At 42.4% G+C, this 17,356-nt stretch overlaps 1 protein-coding gene across 1 annotated transcript in view; it reads left to right on the plus strand.

Annotated features, from left to right (window-relative positions):
* Nucleotides 1–12,082, plus strand: part of LOC122944954 (transmembrane protease serine 11G-like) — a 103,491-nt gene extending 91,409 nt beyond the window's left edge. Inside the window, exons 9-10 of the mRNA XM_044303719.1 lie at nt 9,072–9,214; nt 10,604–12,082. Of these exons, the coding sequence (XP_044159654.1) occupies nt 9,072–9,214; nt 10,604–10,765 (305 nt within the window). The 3' untranslated portion in view covers nt 10,766–12,082. The remainder of the gene's footprint in view (nt 1–9,071; nt 9,215–10,603) is intronic.
* The last annotated feature ends 5,274 nt before the right edge of the window (nt 12,083–17,356 follow it).

Consider the following 17,356-nt stretch of genomic DNA (forward strand, 5'->3'; position numbering starts at 1 on the left):
CAGAGGTCTTCAACTTACTGATCTGAAAGTGTTCCGTAAGTTGTAATCTTCACATTCCATAGCAACAATTTTAGCTGTAAAGAATTAGGACTGTTGTACATCACAGGCCTGAAATCCTGGTGATCCAGCCGAGGAATAGGTGACTCTAGTGTAGATACCAGGCTGTTTCGTAAGGCACTCCATCTCCAAAGCTGACAATTCCATAAGCACCCAATCGCTGTTATTTTGTGTGGTTACCAGTGGACCTCCAGATCACCCTGGGGAGAGTGCAAGAAACAACATATTGAGGGGCATTTTTCAATCTATTATGGCACTGCTCTGGTGTTAAAAAAAAATATATGGCGAAACTTATTTGCGCCATAATTAGCGACTTTATGAGTTTAGTGGGATGGTTTTAGTGGAGGAGGTAGAGCTTAGTGGGGGGTTTTAGGGGAGGGGGCTGAGTCTACTGGGGTGAGGCTTAGTAATGGGGGCAGAGTCTACTGGGGTGAGGCTCAGTGGAGGGGGCAGAGCATAGTGGAGTGGGTTTAGTGGAGGGGGCAGAGCCTAGTGGGGGCTTAGTGGAGGGGGCAGAGCCTAGTGGGATGGGGCTAGTGGAGGGGGCAGAGCTTAGTGGGATGGGCTTAGTGGAGGGGCAGAGCATAGTGGGAAGGGGCTTAGTGGAGGGGCAGAGCATAGTGGGATGGGGCTTGTGGAGGGGGCAGAGCATAGTGGGATGGGGCTTAGTGGGGGGGCAGAGCATAGTGGATGGGGCTTAGTGGAGGGGGCAGAGCTTAGTGGGATGGTTTTAGTGAAGGGGCAGAGCATAGTGGGGTGAGGCTTAGTGGAGGGGGCAGAGCTAGTGGGATGGGGCTTAGTGGAGGGGGCAGAGCATAGTGGGGTGAGGCTTAGTGGAGGGGGCAGAGCTTAGTGGAGTGGGTTTAGTGGAGGGGGCAGAGTCTAGTGGGATGGGGCTTAGTGGAGGGGGTACAGTTTATTGCAGCCAACTGGATTTACTATAACTTATGCAAGAAAATGGTGTTATAGTTCACGTCTACGCCTGCCCCTAAGCTGCCACAGACATGAGTTTCTGCCGCACGGGTGCCAGAGTTGCACCTAATTTATTAAGCGTCATCTCTAGCACAGAGGGATCAAGACTGGAGTATGAGAGCACCAGTCTTGGTAAATGTCCCCCATTAGTTCCTTCATAAAGGTTAAAAAATACATTAAACCTTGAGGAGAGACAGTGGGTGGAATTCAACCCTCATGTGCGAAAAAGTCAAAGTCCCTATCTTAGCACAAGTAATATTTTGAAAAGCAATATAACTTTCGGTGGGTTTTATGCCACACTCACAACTTTTCTGAAACGTGAGTAGGACATGGACCAGGCTTAGAGGGAGATAATTCATCATTTAGACCAGAAACTGGCATAAATTATAGCTAAAATTTACACAAGGTCCTAGCTGGCATAGATTTGAATTTCAGGCAAACAGAAGGCCAGAGATGCTCCTAATTTTATAAAAGGCCCGTGCCTCTTAATTATATTAGGTGCATCTAACTCCAGCAAAAACTAGATTGGACTGGCATAGGAAATGCCAATCCTCAGTGCAGGGTGACAAGGCCATATCTAATGTTGCCATAACTTACCTGACAGGCATCAATTTTTCCCTCAACATATCCAGCGCATATCATGGATGGTTGGATTAAATTTCCATACATCCGGGGGCTTCCACATAAATCTAAATTTATTATCCTTACTTCAGCTTGCTGTAGTGTTGGTGATGGCGGACCTGAAACAGAAGAAAATCACATTTTGTTTTTTATAAAGCTTTTGGATTTAGGACAGCTTTTCTGTTACTATGGAAAAAACTAGGATAAGTTCTAGAATAAGTTCTGATATCTATAATTTTTGTTTCAGTTCTACAGTGGATGACTGGTACATGTATCGTATAAGGGCTCTTTCACACTTGCGTTGTCGGATCCGTCGTGTACTCCATTTGCTGGAATTACACGCGGGATCCGGAAAAACACGTAAGAACGCATAATGTTTTTGCCTGGATCCGATATGGGGCCGGATCCGTACGACGGATTCGGAAAAAAAATATTGATGTTGGCTTCAGGATTTCCGGATCAGTCTCTTTTCGCGCCAGCCAAGCCCTTCCTGCTTCCTGGCGCAGACGCAACTTCCGGATCCGTGGTTGTGTCGTAACAACTGAAGATGTTAGGACGGATCCGGAATAATACATTTCAATGGGCTATTATTCCGGATCCGTAGATGCGGCAAGTGTTCAGGATTTTTGACCGGAGCAAAAAGCGCAGCATGCTGCGGTATTTTCTCCGGCCAAAAAACGTTCCGGTCCTGAACTGAAGACATCCTGATGCATCCTGAACGGATTTCTCTCCATTCAGAATGCATAGGGATAATCCTGATCAGGATTTTTCCGGCATAGAGCCCGACGACGGAACTCTATGCCGGAAAAGAAAAGCTCAAGTGTGAAAGAGCCCATAGGCCATAGGTTCTCTATGGAGCTTCCATCGGCATGCTTAGAAGATTTGGGTCCATTGTTCAATGAATCTGGCTGTTTGAATGTTTTAAACATTCCGACACAAGTGTGAATAGCGCCTTAGTTTACACAGCATGTCCATGAGTGCATCTTTCAAGACAATGGACACAGCTTATTCTGAGATCTGGATCCATATGGATGACTTTGAGAACCGAATTAGATTGTCCCTCAATCCAAAATATTCTACTTTTTTACCTTACTGGATCCATTAACAGAATGATCTATTAGAGTGAGATGGACATACACATTCAATAGCTGTCAGTAGTGTTGAGCGCGAATATTCGAATTACGAATATTTATCTTGAATATCGCAACTTTGAGAATTCGCGAATACTTCGAATATAGTGCTATATATTCATTTTTCGAACATTCGTCTTTTTCTTTACTCGAAAAATTTGCAAGGTAATGATCGTGCAATATGCGAATATTATGTGATCAATACAGGCGTGGGTCAAAAACAAATATATAGCACTATAGAATATAGTGCTATATATTTGTTTTTTAGAATATTCGTCATTTTTTTCCATCTGAAGTCATGATTCCTCCCTGCTTAAGTTGCTTGGCTAGGGTTTTACTAGGAGGTGTCCTTCTTCCTTCCCTAGTTCTCAGGCCTGATTCCCTGTTTCCCCTGCCCTCTTATGCTCGGTGTGGTATATCCCTCCCACACCGAAGCGTGACACTGTGACGCTATAAAGTGACAGCCCCAGAGTCTCCACTCTCCCAGAGATCAGAGACCCGGGAAAGCCGGAAAGGGACCAATCAGAGTGGTCCCTTGTCGGCAAGTGCTCCGATTAGTTAGTCTCTGCAGACTAACAATCGGAGCGCTTTAGTGTTAAAATGCTGGTTTCAGGGTGTGATCTCCACGCTGGTGATCACAGCCTGAAATCAGCCATGACCCCCACTGTGCCCCCAGTGCCCCTGATGATTATACTGCCCCCATATGCCACAATTACCCCCATTGTCCCCCATCGCCCACAGATGCCCCCTGCAGCCTGATCCTCTGTGCGGGCTCTGATGGCACTGTGCTACTAAGGCCGAAATTGGTGCTGGTACGATCTCGGCCGTTTAACCCCATAGATGCCACGAACAGCAGCCACCCGCAGTATCCATGGGGTTGATAGGGAGGGAGCTCCCTCTGTCTTCCATCGGGTGGCAGCAGCCCAATGGTTGCCATGGCAACCGGACACTTTACAAAGGCGTCCGGGCTTCCATGTAGCTAAGACTGATCAGACCCTATACAGTGATGTCTATTGCAATGCACTGTATAGCCATCAGGCCCACTGGATCTTCAAGACCCAGATGGGTCTTGATAGTCTTGATAAATAAAAAAAAGAGTGCAAAAAGTGGAAAAAAAAAAATAAATAAAAATTTAATAAAAATTTAAATTGTCTTTTCTCATATCTGTTGATTTATGTCATTAAAAATGAAAAAAAAAAAAAAATACACATAATTGGTATCGCTGCTTCTGTAAGGACCTGATCTATAAAAGTTCATACTACTAATCCCGTGCGGTGAACGCAGTAAAAAACAATGTATAAAAAATGATGGAATTGTTTTTTTTGTCACCGCACGTCCACAAATTAATTTTACCCCAAAATGATACCAATAAAAACTACAGCCCAAAAAACAAGCCTCACACAGATACATTGGTAAAAAATTAAAAGCTATGGACTTGGTATATAGCAATGCAAAATCTAATTTTGTTTTAACACAAAGGTGATTTTATTGCTGAAAAAGTAGTAAAACATAAAAAAATACATAAATTTGGTATCGCCATGACCGTATCAACCCACAGAATAAATAGTCATATAATATTTACCACAAGAGGAGCCTCATAAAAAATTTTAATTAAAAACACTGACAGAATCATTTTTGCCCACTTCACCTCCACAAAAATGGTATAAAAAGTGAAAATAGACATATGTGCCCCAAAATGATACCAATAAAAACTTATAGATAAAAAGACTGGGCACACCTAGGATATGAGGACAAATGCTTTAATTAGTAAATATTCTGATAAAACCAAGTTAAATAAAATACAATAAAATAAAGAGTTGAATTACAATAGGGTATGGACCACAGTCTAGATTAATTTAGGACATTCAACACCAATACTCTAAATTGTAAAAATAGCAGCAATATGAAAAAAAGGTGCATTAGTAACAGTGGAGGTGGTAGCGGTTAAAGATAGTATAGTCTATAGCTTCCGCGATAGTAATATATCTCCTTGAAGGAAAATAGATAGACTCTGTTACTTTGTAGCATACATAATGTTTGTGGATCCACCTGTGGAGAATAAGATAGTTTCTAGCCAGCACAGTCCTAAGTTAACCCTCGATGTATCCAAAGAGAGGGGGATTTAAAGTGCCGTCTGTAGAGTCCTTCAATATGGTATTTGTTGGATATTAATACACTGTGCACTTCGTAATCAGTAGATGTTTGTGAATGTGTCCTCGACACTAAGTGCACACCATATACCTAACCCAGCGGCGTCCCGCTAGCAATCAGGGTTTAGGTTAGGGTGGTGTGCCAACTTTGGCTGGATTACTGTACCGGGTTTATAAATAAGAGCGGTCTTACCGGTCTGTTGGATCTCCGTTCTCAACTGCGGATGAGTTCTTCTGTCCAGGAGAGGCTTGCTCAGGTTAGTTTTTTCAGTTAGGGAGATATCGTCTTCACCGCGTTAGATGTTTGCTCCACGTGGGTTAGCTTGTGCAAGCGGTGACGCTTTACTCCCTTCACCTTACGAGCTAGAGCTTCTCACTGGTTTGTCGCGATGTCCTTAGGTAGGTCCGGAGATGTGGTGCACTCACATAGGTTCGGGGGTCTGACCAGACGCGTTTCGGGGTTGGGGTATCCCCTTCCTTGGGGATACCCCAACCCCGAAACGCGTCTGGTCAGACCCCCGAACCTATGTGAGTGCACCACATCTCCGGACCTACCTAAGGACATCGCGACAAACCAGTGAGAAGCTCTAGCTCGTAAGGTGAAGGGAGTAAAGCGTCACCGCTTGCACAAGCTAACCCACGTGGAGCAAACATCTAACGCGGTGAAGACGATATCTCCCTAACTGAAAAAACTAACCTGAGCAAGCCTCTCCTGGACAGAAGAACTCATCCGCAGTTGAGAACGGAGATCCAACAGACCGGTAAGACCGCTCTTATTTATAAACCCGGTACAGTAATCCAGCCAAAGTTGGCACACCACCCTAACCTAAACCCTGATTGCTAGCGGGACGCCGCTGGGTTAGGTATATGGTGTGCACTTAGTGTCGAGGACACATTCACAAACATCTACTGATTACGAAGTGCACAGTGTATTAATATCCAACAAATACCATATTGAAGGACTCTACAGACGGCACTTTAAATCCCCCTCTCTTTGGATACATCGAGGGTTAACTTAGGACTGTGCTGGCTAGAAACTATCTTATTCTCCACAGGTGGATCCACAAACATTATGTATGCTACAAAGTAACAGAGTCTATCTATTTTCCTTCAAGGAGATATATTACTATTGCGGAAGCTATAGACTATACTATCTTTAACCGCTACCACCTCCACTGTTACTAATGCACCTTTTTTTCATATTGCTGCTATTTTTACAATTTAGAGTATTGGTGTTGAATGTCCTAAATTAATCTAGACTGTGGTCCATACCCTATTGTAATTCAACTCTTTATTTTATTGTATTTTATTTAACTTGGTTTTATCAGAATATTTACTAATTAAAGCATTTGTCCTCATATCCTAGGTGTGCCCAGTCTTTTTATCTGTAGTTTTTATTGGTATCATTTTGGGGCACATATGTCTATTTTATCACTTTTTATACCATTTTTTTGTGGAGGTGAAGTGGGCAAAAATGATTCTGTCAGTGTTTTTAATTAAAATTTTTATGAGGCTCCTCTTGTGGTAAATATTATATGACTATTTTATTCTGTGGGTTGATACGGTCATGGCGATACCAAATTTATGTATTTTTTTATGTTTTACTACTTTTTCAGCAATAAAATCACCTTTGTGTTAAAACAAAATTAGATTTTGCATTGCTATATACCAAAGTCCATAGCTTTTTAATTTTTTTACCAATGTATCTGTGTGAAGGCTTGTTTTTTGGGCTGTAGTTTTTATTGGTATCATTTTGGGGTAAAATTAATTTGTGGACGTGCGGTGACAAAAAAAACAATTCCATCATTTTTTTATACATTGTTTTTTACTGCGTTCACCGCACGGGATTAGTAGTATGATACTTTTATAGATCAGGTCCTTACAGAAGCAGCGATACCAATTATGTGTATTTTTTTTTTTTTTTCATTTTTAATGACATAAATCAACAGATATGAGAAAAGACAATTTAAATTTTTATTTAAATTTTTATTTATTTTTTATTTTTTCCACTTTTTTGCACTCTTTTTTTTATTTATCAAGACTATCAAGACCCATCTGGGTCTTGAAGATCCAGTGGGCCTGATGGCTATACAGTGCATTGCAATAGACATCACTGTATAGGGTCTGATCAGTCTTAGCTACATGGAAGCCCGGACGCCTTTGTAAAGTGTCCGGTTGCCATGGCAACCATTGGGCTGCTGCCACCCGATGGAAGACAGAGGGAGCTCCCTCCCTATCAACCCCATGGATACTGCGGGTGGCTGCTGTTCGTGGCATCTATGGGGTTAAACGGCCGAGATCGGTACCAGCACCAATTTCGGCCTTAGTAGCACAGTGCCATCAGAGCCCGCACAGAGGATCAGGCTGCAGGGGGCATCTGTGGGCGATGGGGGACAATGGGGGTAATTGTGGCATATGGGGGCAGTATAATCATCAGGGGCACTGGGGGCACAGTGGGGGTCATGGCTGATTTCAGGCTGTGATCACCAGCGTGGAGATCACACCCTGAAACCAGCATTTTAACACTAAAGCGCTCCGATTGGTTAGTCTGCAGAGACTAACTAATCGGAGCACTTGCCGACAAGGGACCACTCTGATTGGTCCCTTTCCGGCTTTCCCGGGTCTCTGATCTCTGGGAGAGTGGAGACTCTGGGGCTGTCACACTTTATAGCGTCACAGTGTCACGCTTCGGTGTGGGAGGGATATACCACACCGAGCATAAGAGGGCAGGGGAAAACAGGGAATCAGGCCTGAGAACTAGGGAAGGAAGAAGGACACCTCCTAGTAAAACCCTAGCCAAGCAACTTAAGCAGGGAGGAATCATGACTTCAGATGGAAAAAAATGACGAATATTCTAAAAAACAAATATATAGCACTATATTCTATAGTGCTATATATTTGTTTTTGACCCACGCCTGTATTGATCACATAATATTCGCATATTGCACGATCATTACCTTGCAAATTTTTCGAGTAAAGAAAAAGACGAATGTTCGAAAAATGAATATATAGCACTATATTCGAAGTATTCGCGAATTCTCAAAGTTGCGATATTCAAGATAAATATTCGTAATTCGAATATTCGCGCTCAACACTACTGACAGCTATTGAATGTGTATGTCCATCTCACTCTAATAGATCATTCTGTTAATGGATCCAGTAAGGTAAAAAAGTAGAATATTTTGGATTGAGGGACAATCTAATTCGGTTCTCAAAGTCATCCATATGGATCCAGATCTCAGAATAAGCTGTGTCCATTGTCTTGAAAGATGCACTCATGGACATGCTGTGTAAACTAAGGCGCTATTCACACTTGTGTCGGAATGTTTAAAACATTCAAACAGCCAGATTCATTGAACAATGGACCCAAATCTTCTAAGCATGCCGATGGAAGCTCCATAGAGAACCTATGGCCTATGGGCTCTTTCACACTTGAGCTTTTCTTTTCCGGCATAGAGTTCCGTCGTCGGGGCTCTATGCCGGAAAAATCCTGATCAGGATTATCCCTATGCATTCTGAATGGAGAGAAATCCGTTCAGGATGCATCAGGATGTCTTCAGTTCAGGACCGGAACGTTTTTTGGCCGGAGAAAATACCGCAGCATGCTGCGCTTTTTGCTCCGGTCAAAAATCCTGAACACTTGCCGCATCTACGGATCCGGAATAATAGCCCATTGAAATGTATTATTCCGGATCCGTCCTAACATCTTCAGTTGTTACGACACAACCACGGATCCGGAAGTTGCGTCTGCGCCAGGAAGCAGGAAGGGCTTGGCTGGCGCGAAAAGAGACTGATCCGGAAATCCTGAAGCCAACATCAATATTTTTTTTCCGAATCCGTCGTACGGATCCGGCCCCATATCGGATCCAGGCAAAAAACATTATGCGTTCTTACGTGTTTTTCCGGATCCCGCGTGTAATTCCAGCAAATGGAGTACACGACGGATCCGGACAACGCAAGTGTGAAAGAGCCCTTATACAGATACATGTACCAGTCATCCACTGTAGAACTGAAACAAAAATATATAGATATACAGAACTTATTCTAGAACTTATCCTAGTTTTTTCCATAGTAACAAGAAAAGCTGTCCTAAATCCAAAAGCTTTATAAAAAACAAAAATGTGATTTTCTTCTGTTTCAGGTCCGCCATCACCAACACTACAGCAAGCTGAAGTAAGGATAATAAATTTAGATTTATGTGGAAGCCCCCGGATGTATGGAAATTTAATCCAACCATCCATGATATGCGCTGGATATGTTGAGGGAAAAATTGATGCCTGTCAGGTAAGTTATGGCAACATTAGATATGGCCTTGTCACCCTGCACTGAGGATTGGCATTTCCTATGCCAGTCTCAATCTAGTTTTTGCTGGAGTTAGATGCACCTAATATATTAAGAGGCACGGGCCTTTTATAAAATTAGGAGCATCTCTGGCCTTCTGTTTGCCTGAAATTCAAATCTATGCCAGCTAGGACCTTGTGTAAATTTTAGCTATAATTTATGCCAGTTTCTGGTCTAAATGATGAAATTATCTCCCTCTAAGCCTGGTCCATGTCCTACTCACGTTTCAGAAAAGTTGTGAGTGTGGCATAAAACCCACCGAAAGTTATATTGCTTTTCAAAAATATTACTTGTGCTAAGATAGGGACTTTGACTTTTTCGCACATGAGGGTTGAATTCCACCCACTGTCTCTCCTCAATGGTTTAATGTATTTTTTAACCTTTATGAAGGAACTAATGGGGGGACATTTACCAAGACTGGTGCTCTCATACTCCAGTCTTGATCCCTCTGTGCTAGAGATGACGCTTAATAAATTAGGTGCAACTCTGGCACGCCGTGCGGCAGAAACTCATGTCTGTGGCAGCTTAGGGGCAGGCGTAGACGTGAACTATAACACCATTTTCTTGCATAAGTTATAGTAAATCCAGTTGGCTGCAATAAACTGTACCCCCTCCACTAAGCCCCATCCCACTAGACTCTGCCCCCTCCACTAAACCCACTCCACTAAGCTCTGCCCCCTCCACTAAGCCTCACCCCACTATGCTCTGCCCCCTCCACTAAGCCCCATCCCACTAGGCTCTGCCCCCTCCACTAAGCCTCACCCCACTATGCTCTGCCCCCTTCACTAAAACCATCCCACTAAGCTCTGCCCCCTCCACTAAGCCCCATCCCACTATGCTCTGCCCCCTCCACTAAGCCCCATCCCACTATGCTCTGCCCCCTCCACTAAGCCCCATCCCACTATGCTCTGCCCCTCCACTAAGCCCCTTCCCACTATGCTCTGCCCCTCCACTAAGCCCCATCCCACTAAGCTCTGCCCCCTCCACTAAGCCCCATCCCACTAGGCTCTGCCCCCTCCACTAAGCCCCATTCCACTAGGCTCTGCCCCCTCCACTAAACCCACTCCACTATGCTCTGCCCCCTCCACTGAGCCTCACCCCAGTAGACTCTGCCCCCATTACTAAGCCTCACCCCAGTAGACTCAGCCCCCTCCACTAAAACCACCCCACTAAGCTCTACCTCCTCCACTAAAACCATCCCACTAAACTCATAAAGTCGCTAATTATGGCGCAAATAAGTGTTCGCCATATATTTTTTTTTTAACACCAGAGCAGTGCCATAAATAGATTGAAAAATGCCCCTCAATATGTTGTTTCTTGCACTCTCCCCAGGGTGATTCTGGAGGTCCACTGGTAACCACACAAAATAACAGCGATTGGGTGCTTATTGGAATTGTCAGCTTTGGAGATGGATGTGCCTTACGAAACAGGCCTGGTATCTACACTAGAGTCACCTATTTCCTCGGCTGGATCACCAGGATTTCAGGCCTGTGATGTACAACAGTCCTAATTCTTTACAGCTAAAATTGTTGCTATGGAATGTGAAGATTACAACTTACGGAACACTTTCAGATCAGTAAGTTGAAGACCTCTGTGGCAGGAACATCATATTCCAGGGAAACATGACTTCCCATTTATGTATAGTAAAAGAGAGACCCAAGAAAGCATCCTTCTAAGAAAAACCCAAGAAAACTGACGATGTCTGGATGTTGACCACTCTAAAAGTATCCCAGTACACAGCTGCAGAAACATGAAAAATGCTTATAGTATAATCCTACAAAGACTTATTATTGCTGCTTGTCCGTCCCTTTTAATTGCCCCCTATCAATGGTAAGGGGCAGATACTGAAAACATGTAACCAGTAGTTTGCAGATCAGAAGTTGATCACAAGCTTATTGCTATTTTAATTGATATTGTATTCCTGTTATACAGGATTGCTTATGGCAATGTGAAGATTTAATGTCAAGGTTTTAACTTTTCTATATCTGTGTAGCAATTCACATAGTAAGGCCTCATGCACACGAACGTATTTTCTTTCCGTGTCCGTTCTTTTTTTTTTTTTTTGCGGACCGTATACAGAACCGTTCATTTCAATGGGTCCGCAAAAAAAAAACGGAAGTCACTCCGTGTGCATTCTGTTTCCGTATATGTCCGTATTTCCGTTCCGCAAAAAAATAGAACATGTCCTATTATTGTCCGCATTATATTCAGCTGTTAATAGGGTTGTTCCATCTGGGACATTTATGGCATATGGCATATCCACAGGATATTGGCAGCTGACATATATGACATTTATATATATATATATATATATATATATATATATATATATATATATATATATAAATCTATATATCGTGTGTATATGCCATAAATATTCCAGATGGGACAACCCCCTTAACAGATTAGAATAATGCAGTATACATTTATATTATATTTATTTATACACTCTTACATTGTAATTATGTCCTGTGAATATACCATAAAAGTCCCTAATGGGAATAACCCTTACATTTTTTTAGTGTTAAATATGTATGTATGTTTCATAATGTATCAGTGATGCCACGGTGGTGAAATAGTGTGCACTGTTTTAGGAATAGCATGAACTGGATCTATAATTTTTTTTTAAAACACAATAAGAGCGTACTATGAAGGCACTACAATTCTTTTTATAACTAGCACAGTATTTATGCACTAATTCAGCAGTTACATCATTATTGTTATTGGTTCACTTATGTAAGTGTATGTGATTTATTGTTCATTTTTACTGCACTATTAACTGTTTATTAAGTATTATATCACTCCATCACAGTGTATGGCTCTGTGTTGTTTAATATATGTTTTAGTGTGTATGTATTTTATGTTATTACATTTGACTGAGAACAGGATGTCAGTAAATAGTGACTGATATCACCAGCCTAATTTCTTCTAGATATGGATATGTGAAGAGATATCAACCCCGTGAGCTTGTAATGTGGGGTTCTCAAGTGATTCCCCTTAATGGAAAAAAAATCACAGACCAAGGGGGTCATTTATTAACAGAAATGTACCTATTTTCATAGTATTTCTGGGGCAGACTGCAGCACAAAGGTTATTTGCGCCGCAGTCTGCGACTTTTCTCCACTAATGCCAGGTCTAAAAAAGGGGGTGTGGAAGGGGAGGGGCCGCCAGGCCCGTCTCATTTATAATTTTATACTCCTGTTTTAGGGTTAGGGTGTAGAAAATGGTTTAAATTTAAGCCAGCAAGGAAGCTGGCAAAGATTTAGACCGGCGGTGGATGCACTGAAGTTATGTAGAGGCCACCGTCTCTTCATAACTTCAGAGGATCTACAGTCAGTGTACAGGGTTATTAAGACAGGAGTCTAAAATAACAGTCTTAATAAATTACACCCCCCCCCCAAGTACAGGTCAAACAATTCAACTTTATTTTTTTTCACTTACAGTGGCACATAAAGCTTGCTGATTACAGTTCTAAGACGAGGCAGGAAATCTTTATGGTTATGATACACACAAGGTGGCGCTGAATACAAACTAATCATAGTATAACACTTTGTGGATGCTCCACCCTAGGACTGTTTTACTTCACACAGGCTTCCTTGGATTATCCTCCTCACCATGCAACAGGTGCATGATCTACACTAATCCAGGCCCTACTCTCAAGAGCCGTTATCACACCATCCCCTTCTGCTACAGGTGCCGTTCAGTCTGCTCTGGCCTCCAGGTATCCAGGTCTCTACTAAATCTTCCAAAGTGGTCATTCTTACAGCCCCTACAAGAACCCAGCTGCAGCCTCTCCCAGCTCAGCACCCCTCACCCCTCCCTATCTCCCTCTGGGCTACCATTCTTACTGAAGCCCCAGCAGGCACCACCAGAGTCAGAGCCACCCAGGCTGACAGTGAGAGGTTATACTTCTACAGAGGTGTGCTACACACAGTGGATTAAGCCACCCTTTTCAGTAGCCAGCTTCTTCTCGGGCCCTCTTCATCCCTCCTGGCCTATAGCCCACCACGTCTCATCCCAGTGGCCAAGCTTACCACCAACACCGACAGCATCAGTACAGTAATCGCACATGCACTTTTTGTTTAACCAAACACTGGAATGGATACAAAATAAAGGGAAAGCATCAGCCGTTCCTTTAATATTTTTCCTTTACCATTTGGTATCCTTGTAAGCAATATTTTATATACGAAGGTGGCCCATGAAAAAATAGCCTGCCTCCATCGATAGTATGACAAGATTAACGAGCAAGTGGATTGTTTTTTTTATCACCCATAAGTCACATAAGATGGTGAAAGTGGTCCCCGTTCATGTCTATGCACAGGGGCGGACTGAGAACCCTCAGGGCCCTCGGGCAAAATAAATCAAGGGCCACCTTACAGGCCCCACCCATGTTTTGCTGCAAGCCCCACCCTTGACCCGCCTCCATGCCCCGCCTCCAGCCACACTCTACACAATCTTTAATAAGCAAATTTTTGTATGGGGCCCCCTCCCCCCCAAGAAAACTACTGATCGTTACACAAAAACAAGCCCTCACATAGACCGAAATATAGAAAGGTAATTTTTTAAAGTAATTAAACCAAATAAAAACTATGCAAGTTTTGTATCGTATTGAGCTGCAGAATAAAGACGTCATTTTTAGTGAACGCCGTGATGTCAAAACCTCAAAAACCTTGGTGGAATTGTGTGTGTTTTTTATTTTATTTTTTTTACCCACAAAGAATTAATTTTTTTCCTGCTTTTTGATACAAGACATGGTAAATTAAGTGGCAACATTTAAAAAATGCATCTTGTCCCACACAAAAAAAGCCCTCATATGACTATGTGAATGGAAAAATAAAAAGATTATGGCTAATGTAAAAATTAAAATGGGCCCGGTCTTTAAGGGGTAAAAGGTATCAAACTACAATGTTTTATATTGCTTGCTCTTTTTGAGAGCATCAGGGTTTTTGCACATTTTACATACACAGCACTGCTACACACACAGCTCTGAGTGGCACATTATATATCACTGTGTTACACATTTTACATACACAGCTCTGCTACACACAGCTCTGAGTGGCACATTATATATGACTGTGTTGCAAATTTTACATACACAGCTCTGCTACACACATAGCTCTGAGTGGAACATTATATATCACTGTGTTACACATTTTACATACACAGCTGTGCTGTGCACATTATACATGCCTCTGTCGCATACAGCTCTGCCAGTATCAAGTGCCTCTCTCCTCTCCCCCCATGTGCCAATATCATAGTGCCATCCTCTCCCCCTGCCCCCTAATGTGCCAGTATCAAGTGCCTCTCTCCTCCCCCTCCCCCCTCCATGTGCCAGTATCATGGCGCCAATAGCCCCCCCCCCCCCATTTAAAAAAAAAACACGTTTCTACTTACCTCCATGTCAGCGATGCAGCCTCTAGTGTTGAAGATTTGGTGCTCGTGTTCCTATTTAGCCTGCCTTTCAGAAAAGTTTAAGATGGGATTTGACAGCTGTATATCCAGTTACTTTAAAAAATAAAAATATAAGACTTCTACTGTAGATAACTTTGATAGTGTACAACCATACACATGACAGTTGCCCCAACACACCCAGCTCTCCTACATCCATACACAGTGTGCTGGGGCAGCTGTTATGTGTATGTACACTAGGTATCAAAGTTACCTACAGTAGAAGTCTTATATATTTATTTATTTTTTTAAGTATCTGGTAATACAGCTGTCATAGCTGTGTGGGTAAATGCCTTGCCTCTGATGTGAAAGGTTGTGAGTTCTTCTGAAAGACATGCTAAATGAGATTTAAATACAGGGTCTCGTAGCTCAGAGAATGTGCCTCAGCCTGTCAGCTCTGCAGGGATAGACAGGACATGCTGCCGGGTGCCCGAAGCAGTCGCTTCCCCGGTAGTTACTCCACTGCACATTATGTTATTCTGCGGCGGGCCCCCATCCCGACCGGGCCCTTGGACCATGTCCGAAGTGCCCGACCGGTCAGTCCGCCCCTGGCTATGCATTTTTGGGCACATGGCATTATGTTGGCTGATACTGCTTGTGATGCTGCGGATAGTGTTTGTGATGTTCTCCTTGAGTTCATCCAGGGGATGTGGATTGTTAGCGGACATTTTTTGGTTTCAATTTCCCCACAGATAAAAATCGCGTCTGGGGAATGTGGTGGCCATAACTTCTCGATCACAGTTCGCTCCTCCGTAAACAGTCCAGTGAGTTCCGTAAGCTGCAGCATGTTTGCAACACCCCAGAGGTGCATTACCACTTCTGCACCTTGCTACTATCTCCTATTGTTTTTTTTTTTGTTTTTTTTAATTTTATTTCAAAAGTTCATTACAGTCATCAGCAGTATTGATAATCAATGGTTTTACATTATATAACCAGTACAAATACAATTTATCTGATAACAGTATTAGTAATTAATAATTTACATTATAGCATTATAAAATCGGTATATATCAATAACCCACCCTATTTACCCCCAATGCCTGTTGCTCCCCCAGGGAAAAGCAAAAGAAGAAGAGAAAGAAAAAAAAAGAAAAAATTTTTTTCCTATTTTTATAATTTCCTCCTCCGTAACCCACCACCTCTGCCCCCGCTTCTTCCATTTATGCAATAGACAGTTGGCTGCTCTTTTTTTTGTCTTCTGATATAATAAAACTTGATATATCCTTGATATCAGCTTCTTACCCACTGTTAACTTAGATATATTTTCTATAGGATGTGGGAGGGTAGATATATGTGTTCCCTTTCCTAACGACACCCACAGGGCTTGTTTCAGTTGTAGATAGTAGAAGGTCAAATCTCTATTTCCAGTATCACAGATGTTTATAAGATCTAAATATTCAATTACGTCCCCCTCCTTCCATACTTGTCCCAATCTATAAGGCCCCTTTCACACGGGCGAGTTTTCCGTGCGGGTGCGATGCGTGCTGTGAACGTATTGCACCCGCACTGAATCCTGACCCATTCATTTCTATGGGGCTGTGCACATGAGCGGTGATTTTCATGCATCACTTGTGCGTTGAGTGAAAATCGCAGCATGCTCTATATTGTCCGATTTTCATGCGACGCAGGCCCCATAGAAAGGAATGGGAAGCGTGAAAATCGCATAGCATCCGCAAGCAAGTACGGATGCGGTGCGATTTTCACGCATGGTTGCTTGGAGACGATCGGGATGGAGACCCGATCATTATTATTTTCCATTATAACATGGTTATAAGGGAAAATAATAGCATTCTGAATACAGAATGCATAGTAAAACAGCGCTAGAGGGGTTAAAAAAATAATAATAATAATTTAACTCACCTTAGTCCACTTGATCGCGAAGCCCGGCATCTCCTTGTGTCTCCTCTGCTGAACAGGACCTGGGGTGAGCTGCTGCATTAAATACAGGTTAAGGACCTTTGATGACGTCACTCCGATCATCACATGGTCTTTTACCATGGTGAATCACCATGGTAAAAGATCATGTGACGTACCATGTGATGACCGGAGTGACATCATCAAAGGTCCTTAACCTCTATTTAATGCAGCAGCTCACCCCAGGTCCTGTTCAGCGCAGAGGAGACACAAGGAGATGCCGGCTTCGCGATCAAGTGGACTAAGGTGAGTTAAATTATTATTATTTTTTAACCCCTCTAGCGCTGTTTTACTATGCATTCTGTATTCAGAATGCTATTATTTTCCCTTATAACCATGTTATAAGGGAAAATAATACAATCTTCAGAGCATCAATCCCAAGCCCGAACTTCTGTGAAGAAGTTCGGGTTTGGGTACCAAACATTGTCAGGTTGTAATAATTCAATTAAGAATTATTAATTATGGTCATAAAAATAATTAATCATAAAAAAATTAATTTTATAAAATTTGTCATAAATTCTTAAAATCATGACCTGGTGAATTGTAGACAACCTAATTGATACAATTCACATCTGAGGCCGACTATTTCCTCAGATAAATAAGTTCTTTTTGACGTGAGATGACGTTAATGATAAAACATGTAGTTCTGCATTATACAATAATACACAGGTTTATAAAAAATATGCAGATTTATTGGTTACAAGGTTACAAACATATATAAGT

The sequence above is a fragment of the Bufo gargarizans genome, chromosome 1 (genome assembly GCF_014858855.1).
Source record: "Bufo gargarizans isolate SCDJY-AF-19 chromosome 1, ASM1485885v1, whole genome shotgun sequence".
NCBI lineage: Eukaryota > Metazoa > Chordata > Amphibia > Anura > Bufonidae > Bufo > Bufo gargarizans.